Source organism: Eschrichtius robustus, chromosome X, assembly GCF_028021215.1.
Source record: "Eschrichtius robustus isolate mEscRob2 chromosome X, mEscRob2.pri, whole genome shotgun sequence".
Taxonomy (NCBI): domain Eukaryota; kingdom Metazoa; phylum Chordata; class Mammalia; order Artiodactyla; family Eschrichtiidae; genus Eschrichtius; species Eschrichtius robustus.
In genome coordinates, this window is record NC_090845.1 from 14249890 (window position 1) to 14261988 (window position 12099).

The following is a 12099-nucleotide window of genomic DNA, read 5'->3' on the forward strand; positions in this document are numbered from 1 at the left end:
TGGACTCTGTCAGAGCTCTTCCAGGTTGGGCATAGTAGGTACTGGCGCGCTGGAGATTCACAGTGCTGCCCAGTCAGAATGTCCACATTATGTACTGACCATGCAGTCATGGGCCATACGAGGGTCTTCTGTGATGGGCATGTTTTCTCTAACACAGTCTTGGGTTGGATTTCTTTTTTTTTTTTTTTTTTCTTCTGGCCACACTGCACAGCTTGTGGGATCTTAGTTCCCCAGCCAGGGATTGAACTCAGGCCCCCGCAGTGAAAGCACCGAGTCCTAACCACTGGACTGCCAGGGAATTCCTGGATTTCTTTTTAATGAGACTCCAGTTTTAATATATTAATGATAAAATGTTTGTATGACGCATTTTATTTTGTTACTGTGTTGACTGTGCCTCTTAATGGATTGTGAATTCGCTAACCCTTAGTTTAAGGTATCTTAACCTAAGCCTGAGTGCAGCAGCATGAAGAATAATTCACTTGGGACTTCCCTGGTGGCACAGTGGTTAAGAATCCGCCTGCCAAGGCAGGGGACACAGGTTTGAGCCCTGGTCCGGGAATATCCCACATGCCGTGGAGCAACTAAGCCTGTGCACCACAACTACTGAGCCTGCGCTCTGGAGCCCGCGAGCCACAACTACTGAGCCTGGGCGCCTAGAGCCCGTGCTCCACAACAAGAGAAGCCACCACAAGGAGAAGCCCGTGCGCTGCAACAAAGAGTAGCCCCCGCTCACCGCAACTAGAGAAAGCCCGCCTGCAGCAACGAAGACCCAACGTGGCCAAAAATAGTAGCTCTATTTTTAGTTTTTTGAGAAACCTCCATACTGTTTTCCACAGTGGCTGCACCAATTTACATTCCCATCAACAGTGTAAGAGGGTTCCCTTTTTTCCATATCCTTTCCAACGTTATTTGTGGTCATTTTGATGAAAGCTATTCTGACAGGTGTGAGTTGACATCTCATTGTGATTTTGATTTGCATTTCTCTGATGATTAGCGATAATGAGCATCTTTTCATGTGCCTGTTGGCCATCTCTATGTCTTCTTTGGAAAAATGTCTATTCAGTTCTCCTGCCCATTTTTTAATATATTGCAAATATTTTCTCCCATTCAGTAGGTTGTCTTTTCATTTTGTGAATGGTTTTCTTTGCTGTGCAAAAGCTTTTAAGTTTAATTAGGTCCCATTTGTTTATTTTTGCTTCTGTTTCCTTTGCCTTAGGAGACAGATCCAAAAATATTGCTATAGTTTATGTGAAAGACTGTTCTGCCTGTGTTCTCTTCTAGGAGTTTTAGGGTTTAATGGTCTTACATTATGTCTTTAATCCATTTTGAGTTTATTGTTGTATATGGTATGAGAAAATGTTCTAATTTCATTCTTTTACATGTAGCTGTCCATTTTTCCTAGCACCATTTATTGATTGATTGATTTTTGGCTGCGTTGGGTCTTCATTGCTGTGCGCAGGCTCTCTCTAGTTGTGGTGAGCAGGGGCCAGTCTTCGTTGCGGTGCACAAGCCTCTCACTGCGGTGGCTTCTTTTTCTTGCGGAGCACGGGCTCTAGGCGCGCGGGCCTCAGCAGTTGCGGCACACGGACTCAGTAGTTGTGCCTCGTGGGCTCTAGAGCTCAGGCTCAGTAGTTGGGGCACATGGGCTTAGTTGCTCCATGGAATGTGGGATCTTCCCGGACCAGGGCTCGAACCCATGTCCCCTGCATTGGCAGGTGGATTCTTAACCACTGCGCCACCAGGGAAGTCCCCCCGGCACCATTTATTGAAGAGACTGTCTTTTCCCATTGTATATTCTTGCCTCCTTTGTCATAGATTAATTGACCATAAGTGCATGGGTTTATTTCTGGGTTCTCTATTCTGTTCCATTGATCTATATGTCTGTTTTTGTACCAATACCATACTGTTTTGATGACTGTAGCTTTGTAATATAGTCTAAAGTCAGGGAGCATGAGCCAGCTCTGTTCTTCTTTCTCAAGATTGCTTTGGCTATTTAGGGTCTTTTGTGTTTCTGTACAAATTTTAGAATTATTTGTCCTAGTTGTGCAGAAAATGCCATTGGTATTTTGATAGGGATTGAATTAAATCTGTAGATTGCCTTGGGTAGTATGGTTATTTTAACAATATTAATTCTTCTAATCCATGAACATGGTATATCTTTCCATCTGTGTTGTTTTCAGTTTCTTTCATCATTGTCTTATAGTTTTCCAGGTACAGGTCTTTTACCTCCTTAGTTATTAGATTTGTTCCTAGGTATTTATTTCATTTTGATGTGATGGTAAATGGGATTGTTTTCTTAATTTCTCCTTCTGATATTTCATTGTTAGTGTATAGAAATGCAACAGATTTCTGTATATTAATTTTGTATCCTGCAACTTTACCAGATTCATTGATGAGCTCTAGTAGTTTTTTGGTGGCATCTTTAGGATTTTCTATGTATAGTATCATGTCATCTGCCAACAGTGACAGTTTTACTTCTTCCTTTCCAATTTGGATTCCTTTCGTTTCTTTTTCTTGTCTGATTGGCAAGAAATGCCCTGGGAATGCAATGGTGACTGAGAAAGACACAGTGCCGCTTCTCTACAGATCATGGCCAGGCAGGGGAAAGGCTCATTGTTGGTTCACTTGCCGAACCTTGGCTGAACACTTGCCACCCTGCCCAAAGGGCCGTTTGGGCAGGGCGGCTCAGTAGCCGTGGGCCGGGTGGCTTCCCCCAGAGGACTCCTCAGCCTCCGGCCTGGCTGTAGGCCTCCCATGATGCTCTCTCCAGTTGAAACCGTTAAAGAATATGTGAAAGGATTGGTCATTCTCCACTCTCTCTAAGGCAGGCAGGTTAATGACAGCTCAGTGTACTTTGCGGCTGAAGCATTTAGGAGAATTCGGTGTGTCAGATCAGTGATGTGTTATTACTTATTAATTGCAGTCTATGGTTTTCCCTATGTTTTTCCTCTTTTTATGAAAGGACAAGAGGAACTTCCTTCGTGACCCTCCAGCCGGCGTGCAGTTTAACTTTGACTTTGATCAGATGTACCCTGTCGCCCTGGTCATGCTCCAAGAGGACGAGCTCCTGAGCAGGATGAGATTTGCCCTTGTTCCTAAACTGTAAGCAGTGGGCTCTCGAGCTGGAGTGGCATGTATGGCCCTGGTCATGTAGCGGGTATCGGGGAAGAAGCATGGGATGGGGGCCAGGATGCTCTCAGACGCTCTTTGTGAAAAGGGGCTCTGCGGCCCTTCAGCAGCACCCTCCCAACCCCCACGCCCCACATAGGGTGCCATAGAATCAAAACTCAGGGTGGACTTTTCAGGAATTTTGGGGTCCAGATGATATGTGCTCTTTTATCCCCAGTTAGAAGGTAGAACGAATTTTCCTATAAAAACAGCAGAAGTGCCCATGCCCTCCTGAATAAAATTAAGGTCTCCCGAGGCCCATCAGGACCTGGCCACTGCCTTTTCTCCACTCAGTCTCTGCTCTCTGGCAGCAGCAGTCTTGTTCTGCTTCCCACCCGAGGCTTCTCCCCTCTGCAGATCTCTGCTTGTCCATTAAGCTCCAGCACATGCATCCTGACTTCTGTGACATGGCCATCAGCAGAGGCCACCTCCCTTCCCCTCTGCCACCATGGGTTCTTCCTCACCTTTTCTAATTCCAGTGCCTTCTTTTGAATCTGCCCCATTTTTAAAGTCAGCGGTCTTTGGTGTTCCGTGACTGTTCCTGTTTTATGACTCTCTTCTTGTCTTATGATGCAGTATCTTACTGTTCTCTGAGGACATGAAGTCTGGCTTTCTTGAGATACCCTTTCCGCTATGCTCTTTCCCTGCATCTTGGATTTGGGCTCTGTGGTTCATGCTGCAGGCTTTTCTTACCCATCCTTTGGGACTGTGTGCTCCCCAGGGCCATTTGGGCAGGGCGGCTCAGTAGACCTGGGCCGGGTGGCTTCCCCCAGAGGACTCCTCGGCCTCCAGCCTGGCTGTAGGCCAAACAACGGGGAGAGCCTGAGCCCTGTGGCTTCAGTACAGCCATGTGCCCCCGTTCTCAGCTATACCGACTGTCCCTGAGTGCAGAGCCCTGGGCTCCTGGTCTCTGCTGTGCAGTTCAGTCCCTGGCTGTCTCACCGCTCCTTGGGGCCTCGGCACCAGCCTTCAGAGCCGCCCGGTGCCTCCTGCCCCCATGGGCTGCCTTTGAGAGAAGAGTGGCAAAGCTCTGGGGTCAGATGCGCTCCCGCAACTCAAAGACCATTCGAATCACCCCGAGCCACACGTTGGGCTCTCTGCCGGCTTCTCAGGACTGTCCAGAGGCCCTGAGGCGCTCAGACGTGTGGCCTGGGGTGCTCGTGGCAGGCGTGTAGTTTTGGTTATTGCCAATTCTGCACTCCCTCTCGCTGCTGACAGTAATTTTAGATTTCTTTTAAGCTTTGGAGAATTGATATTTGACAAACAGTATTTTTGTTTTGTCACCAGCTACGAAAACTGCCCATTGAGTAATATAATTCCAGTTTCCTACTGCTTATTCTGTTAGGGAAGATTTAGAAATTAGGGTTATTTTTTATGAGTCTTTATCTGTTAGGAATATTTACTGAAGTATTTATGGATGAAAGGACATGATGCCTGGCATTGCCTTAAAATATTCCAACCCCACCCAAAGAAAAGCATTTATGCAGGGGAGAGGGGCATAGATTTTGAAACGTGGTTGGCAGAATGCTGGTAAGTGTTGAAGTTAGGTCACAGGTACATGAGGGTTCATTGTTCTAGTCTCTCTACTTTTGTTTTGTTGAAATTTCCATATTAAAACAAAACAAAAATGAGCCATCACATACAAATATGAGACTTCTGGACTTTTCCTTCCTGACATACAGAAGTACAACCTTTATCATTTGGGACATTTTTTCTTTTTTCTTTTTTTAAATTTATTTATTTTATTTATTTATTTTTGGCTGCATTGGGTCTTCGTTGCTGCGTACGGGCTTTCTCTAGTTGTGGCGAGCGGGGGCTACTCTTTGTTGCGGTGCGCAGGCTTCTCATGGCAGTGGCTTCTCATTGCGGAGCTCGGGCTCTAGGCGTGCAGGCTTCAGTAGTTGTGGTGCGTGGGCTCAGTAGTTGTGGCTCGCGGGCTTAGTTGCTCCACGGCATGTGGGATCTTCCAGGACCAGGGCTTGAACCCACGTCCCCTGCATTGGCAGGCGGATTCTTTTTTTTTTTTTAATTAATTTATTTATTTATCTATTTATCTATTTATTTATTTATTTATTTATTTTTGGCTGTGTTGGGTCTTCGTTGCTGCGTGTGGGCTTTTCTCCAGTTGCAGCGAGCGGGGGCTACTCTTCGTTGCAGTGTGCAGGCTTCTCATTGCGGTGGCTTCTCTTGTTGCAGAGCACGGGCTCTAGGTGCACGGGCTTCAGTAGCTGTGGCACGTGGGCTCAGTAGCTGTGGCTCGTGGGCTCTAGAGCGCAGGCTCAGTAGTTGTGGCGCACAGGCTTAGTTGCTCCGCGGCATGTGGAATCTTCCTAGACCAGGGCTTGAACCCATGTCTCCTGCATTGGCAGGCGGATTCTTAACCACTGCGCCACCAGGGAAGTCTCCCTATCATTTTTTGAGCACTTGCTTTCTGGCATGAGATAGTCCTCCAGGCTCACCTTGTTCTTCCCCTGCTGTAACCCTAGAATTGGCCATTTATCCAAGGAGTTCTGGTTCCTTTAAGTGGAAAGTGGTGTTTAGAAACCAAGGTCTAAGCATTAGGCATGCTCATGGTTATTGGGGTGTCACTACTCCTTGGCCCACTGAGTGGACAGAGCTAGTGTGCTCATATACACACACATGGACTTGTTTGCATCTCTCTCAAATGAAAGCCGTGTGTTCACAGTGATACTTCACAACAGGGATCATTCTAGAGTTTTCCCTTTCCATGATTGTAACTCCCTTTTCTGATGGTGAGAAACCTGGTTTCCACTATCCTTAATATTTTTACTTAAGCAATCAATCCCCTTGCGAGTGACCAATCTTCCTTTTTCACCACCACCCACCCCCGAGCTTAGACACCCTCCTCTCTCTGCTCAGGCTCTCACTCTCCATTCCAGGCCACCCCCGTATGGATACTTACCTTACCCCTCTTGGGCACCAACGCCCCACCCCAGGTGCCTCTAATGTGCAGCCAAGTTTGAGAACCACTGAGAGTTCTCAGGTTGAACTGCACTTCAGTCTTTTTTTTATCAACCATCTTCCACCTCATTGCTAACTGTTACTGATTGCTAGTTATTTGCAAGCTACCAAACATTTCCTCTCATGAGGAGCAACACCCACAATACTTTATTCTCACTGCTTGAAAGCGTTTAATCCTTCGGTAAACAGCAAACAGTTGGAGCCCTGGCTCTGCTTCCGTCTCCCAGGTTGCTCATGGTGCTTTGACAGCAGTACCCTGTTTTCTTCTGCTGAGGGCAGTGTTGGTATTAAAATACCAAGAAACACTGAGGTTTCGTTGGTGTTCTATAAACTTGTCTTTTGCTGCTGTGGAGAAGATAGCTATTCTCTTTATCCTGTTATTCAGCTTTCAATTCAAAAGCAAATGAGAATTTCGTTTGAGCCTCATTCAGATTCGAAAATGTCCCTAAAAGTCATCTATTCCCATCTCCACTGCAACAGCTAAACCCTGCACACACTTTATGCATGCCTTCTCAAACGCGTTGTTGTTTGTCTTTGAAAGTGTGAAGGAAGAAGTGTTTTGGAGGAACTACTTTTACCGCGTCTCCCTGATTAAGCAGTCAGCCCAGCTCACGGCTCTGGCGGCCCAGCAGCAGGCTACCGGGAAGGAGGAGAAGAGCCACGGCAGAGAGGATGAGTTGCCACTGACAGGTATATTCAGAGAAGATGTCACTCTGCGGGAAAAAAACAAAGGAGTTACTTTTAAAATATTCTTCATTTAGAGACTCTCATGAGCTTGTCATCGTGTATATACCAGAAATGTCATCGTCATCTTAGGGAAAGTTCTTTTCTTTCCAGATAAAATGCTCATTCTTCCCTTGTTGCCCTCTCTCTGACCCTGCTCACTGTCTTCCCCCAGCTTTCTTTCACTTTGCTGTCTTTTTCTCGTTCTTCGGGTTTTTTATTTCTCCCTCCGTCACCGGTCGTCTTCCCATCTCTTTCCTTGAGCTTTTTATACCTTCTGTTCTCTGCTGACTCAGTTCCCTGCTCTTCTTCGCTTCTCAGTCTTCCATTCAGCCTGCTCATTTCCGCAGTGCTCCCGTCTGTAGAACGGAGCTAAGATATCCAGCCTGGAGCTAGATGCCGGTCAGTTACACATGTGACTCTTCCTTATTCTGACAGCTTTACCCCTGGTTTCTGGGGAAAGTGGTTTATAATAGCGGCAGTGATTTAATACCTATAATAACAATTGAAATAAGATATGTATTTTGTGTCACATTTTTAATGTTTAATGAACACCTGCTGTGTATAGGTACCCGTTATAAATGGAGACTTATCCGTTCATGGAATTTTACATGATTACACGAAACATTGTGTCCTAAGGCACAGGTTGTACGGACCACTAGGAAGGTACCTGACACTGCATTTAGGGTCAGAGGAATGTAATGAATCTGCTCTACACAGTACCATTTGGCATTTTGCATATAGAAGTTAATATGAATCCCAGTTGTCTCTCATTCTTTAGTATTCCTTCTTTATTACTTTTATTGGAAAATGCCATTTTACCCAATACTGCCCATGTATCAAGATGGGCTTAAGACAGGATTCAGTAAAGACTGTATGTGTGGTAAGGTTGAGAAGATAGAAAATGCAGCCTGTGAGAAAGAGGAGCTACTGTGCCTGAGCGTTACATTTTACTTTGTGAGAAAAGGAAAACTTGATAAATAACTTCATTCTCATTATCCTAAAAGAAAGAGCAGAACTGTTCTTCAATGCATTTTGCTAACACTGAAGTCAAAATTTATTTCCTGCTGGAAATCTTACATAAGGGGTATTGAATATGATGATATATATTAAAAAGATCCCCAAAAGAAAGAGGCTGAGATGGTTTCATCTGGGTAGTTCTTACTGCAGAAAAACGGAAAGCATAACATTAAAAGCTAATTTCTGTAAATTATTTAGTATGATCATGCTTGTGGATAATTTAGTTGTTATTATAATATGTATTCAGAATTGAATCAAGCAATTCTTGTCTCTTTTATTCTCACTTCTTAGAGGCAGTACGGCCCAAAACACCACCTGTTGTAATCAAACCTCAACTTAAAACTCAAGAGGTAATACAGTTTTACATTATACCTAGTAGTTGATGTCTGGAAATGAAGTAACTCTGTGTTGACTATCTCAGATACCATTTCAAAACTACTTATGAATATGGGTCTTATCTGTTCTGAAGAAGAGGGGTCCGGTACTTGAAGAGTTAAGGACCTACAGCTGAGACATGAGACGATTCCCTGGCATCAGCAGTTCAAGATGTGCTCGTCGGGGATGGGACAGAACGATTGGAGTGATCCAGACCATGAATGAGCGTAGAGATTCAGGTGGTAGCTTGTGTGGCTACTGAGCCAGTGTGCGGGTTAGGAGGTGGAGAGCAGCGACCATCCGACTAGCAGAGGAAGGGAATGAGGCTGCATTAAATTGTGAGATGACCGTAAACACGAGCTCTAGTCTCTATATGTCGCTTCAAAAACCACTTCCAGAGCTCATTTGTTGCATTTCAGGATGAAGAGGAGATTTCTACCAGCCCGGGTGTTTCTGAGTTTGTCAGTGACGCCTTTGATTCCTGTAACTTCGATCAGGAGGATCTGAGGAAGGAAATGGAGCAGCTGGTGCTGGACAAAAAAGAGGAGGAGACAGTCGCACTGGAAGGTACAAAGCCAACAGCATCACTGTCCTTGTCCCCAGTGCCGAAGCTGACCGTAGAAAATTGTTATTCTGGAGCAGATACACAAAACTGTGTCGTAACTTGCATCAAAACCGCTTCTCTGTTCCCCACTAGAAGGTGGATTCTAGCACACATGACCTCATCTCCTGTCCCTCTGCCCTTCTAAGCACAGAGGCATAGAAAGGAGAAACAGACCCAGAGAGGTTAAGTGAGTCTTCCAAGGCATCTCAGCCCTGAGGACACATGGCCAGGAGCGGGCAAGAAAGCAAGCGCACCCCTTCACGTGGAGATGCTGCCCTCCGGCCTTCTGCTTTCAAAGCTGCGTCCTGCTGGGGCTTATACTGTAGGTAGAAGACTCTTTTCCCAGCTGCTGTGTGCCGCTAGCACATCGCTTCTGGGAAGGAGTAGGCTGCCTTTAAAAAACCAAATTAGCTTAAAAACTAAGGTAATTTAGAAAAAAAGTGCAAGTGATGGGGCTGCGTTCTTTGGCACATCAGGACAAATTACTGGCTTTCTACTAGATGACAAGCAAAGGCTTGGGTTAATCATCATTCATGAAGCCTTCAGAGACTTACCATCGCGGAAGCCAGCTGTTCCCACTGTTGTGCAGAAAGCACTGGTGAGAAAGCTGACCTCCCAGAGGTGAACCGCCTGCCCACATGCACGCTGCACACTGCAGAGGGACTCTGCAGGAGAGAGCTGCTGGGGAAAGCGGCTGGTGGGGGAAAGAGAAGCGAGTGGGGAAGTGAAAATCTGGGCCCCAGACCCCTCGTACCCCATCTATTTTCTGATACGATGGCTGCTGGCCACCGCGGAAGGAAGGCGGGCATGCGCCCCACGTGCAGCAGGTAGTAGCTCGAGCAGACTGTGCCCTGCTTCCCTTCTTGTTGGTGACAACTAGTAGCAGGGAGCCCACGGAGACTGGAAAGGAAGCCTGGTCAGGATTCGCGTGGCATTGGCTGGCCATTCTGGGCAAGCTATTCTTTCTTTGAATCCCTGCCCTACTTATAATTTGGACCACTTAATATTCTTTCATATGTTAGTTGTCTTGGCCCCCCAGCTAAATTGTAAGTTCCTCAAGGGCAGGTACACCTTGTCTTTTTATCCCCTACAGCACCTAACGTAGAGCTTAGCACCCAGTAGGCACCTAATATTCGTGAAATCAGTGTTTTGCTACGCAACATGGTCACTGCTATAAAAAAATTGAAAACATTTGGTTTTTCTTTTCTCTATAGGTACTAAGTTTAAGGTTTATTTTTAAAAGATGAAAATGAATTTTAGCTTTTACTTTTTAAATAGCTGGTTTGTTTTCTGGCTGTTTTATAACACAACATAGCAGATGCCTTATCCTATATACATATGTATTTGCATACACACGTATATTGAGCGTCCAAGTGGCAAGTTGCAGCTCTAAATCTCACCAGTGTGAGAGCTCAGGTAGAGCCCACATGGGGGGCCAGGCTTTGGCGAGAGACTGCCTGACTTCAGGTCCTGGTGTCTTTTGCCACTCGTGGGAGACCACTAAGCACAGACTGTGGAGCCCTGCAGATGTGGTTCCATCCGTATGTCTGTCACTGTCAAGCTGTGTGACCTTGGGCAAGTCACTTAACCTATAAGCCTCCATTTCCCCATCTGTCAAATGTGTATAACTGTATCTGTGGTCCACGTATTGTTCTAAGGATGAAAAGAGTGATATGTAGAGAGCACTTAGCCCTAGGCCTGGCTGAGTGAGTGCTCGAGAAATGTTAGCTGTTTTTGCTACCATCATCATCATTGGTAGTGGTAAAAATTAATTTGCGACCAAATATTAATTATCAATTATCCATTTAAATAGAAGGAAAATTAGAGGCCTAGGTAAAGAAAAATAACATGCAAAATTTACTGACAACATCTGATACCTTTGCTTCTACATTTAATAAGTTTATCTTTCTAATCATATTAGTTAAAAATCTGTTCAGTTTTTCTGAGCGCACACAGTGCTGAAGCCTGACACGGTAAATATTTCCGTGGTAGGACTTACACAGGTAATTATAGTGGACTGCATTGTTAAGACCGGCATTAAAAATTCAGAACCTTTTTTTTTTTTTTTCTCATTTGTTTCTTTTAGAGGATTCTGCAGATTGGGAGAAGGAACTACAACAGGAACTTCAAGAATACGAAGTGGTGACAGAATCAGAGAAACGAGATGAAAACTGGGATAAGGAGATAGAGAAAATGCTGCAGGAAGAAAATTAGCTGAAATAAAAGAATAATCCTTAACGTTCTGCAACTGACATTCTAGATGCTGGCACTCGCTGAATCAGAAGGCACAAAAGCGTATGACTTTATGAAATTCAAAATTATCCTTTTTTCAAGCTGAAACTTGCCTCTTCTACTTAAGAAAAAGTACATAGGACAGTTATTCTAATAAAAAGGGATGTTTTATGTAACATTTCTTTACATCTAGTTAGAGATGTTCTTGTAGTCAGTACAGACATCTTTGTCACAGAAACACAAGTAAAATTTTACAGTTCTGTTTTCCGTGAGGTCAAAAATACAATATATTCTTCAATTGTGGTTTTCTAAACATTTGTACTTCTTGTTGCATTTTTGTTGATACATATGTGTTAAAGTACCTACTTAATGGATTGATAACTATCAAAATGACCAAATGGTACCAAAGAACTTAAGAGGAAGCACTTTCAGAACTATTTTCTTGCAAGTATTTTCTAAAATTCCATCTGGAAGCCAAAAGATAAAATAATTATGTTGATTATAATGATATAAACATCACTCAGTTTGACATTGAGAAATACTGTTTCTTTCTCAAAAAAAATATATTTGTTTTTCTTTGGGGCCTTTTTCTTTTTTAAACTATGCCACATTTAATAATGTTTTCCTGAATTTCACATCGTGGTTTTTGTAGAAAGCAGGGTCTTTCATCCTTTTAGTGTTGATGACTGTCAGAAGGCTGTTCACCTTAAAGTCTCATGTTGTTTAAATCGTCACCACATATGAATGTTTTCGCTTTTTTTGTCTTAATTAAACTGTCAGTCTTTATAAAATTGTGTTCTCTGAATACAACTTTTGGAACTTCATTGATCAATCCTGCCTGCATTCTGCTGTAGCAGCACGACCGTTCATAGAACATGGTTACTTGAAAAGGACAGATGGCTGAACATCAGAACACGGCGTTTGCTTCCCGAACCTTTCGGATTTTTCAAAGAGCCTTTATTTCATAAAGGGGAGTAGAATTAAGACAGTTCTTA

The 12099-nt window shown here is 44.2% G+C and overlaps 1 protein-coding gene across 1 annotated transcript in view; it reads left to right on the forward strand.

The window, feature by feature from the left end:
- SYAP1 (synapse associated protein 1) overlaps positions 1-11895 on the forward strand; it is a 28216-nt gene extending 16321 nt beyond the window's left edge. The window contains exons 5-9 of the mRNA XM_068532811.1: positions 2963-3102; positions 6692-6840; positions 8185-8243; positions 8688-8835; positions 10959-11895. Of these exons, the coding sequence (XP_068388912.1) occupies positions 2963-3102; positions 6692-6840; positions 8185-8243; positions 8688-8835; positions 10959-11086 (624 nt within the window). The 3' untranslated portion in view covers positions 11087-11895. The remainder of the gene's footprint in view (positions 1-2962; positions 3103-6691; positions 6841-8184; positions 8244-8687; positions 8836-10958) is intronic.
- Positions 11896-12099: the final 204 nt, after the last annotated feature.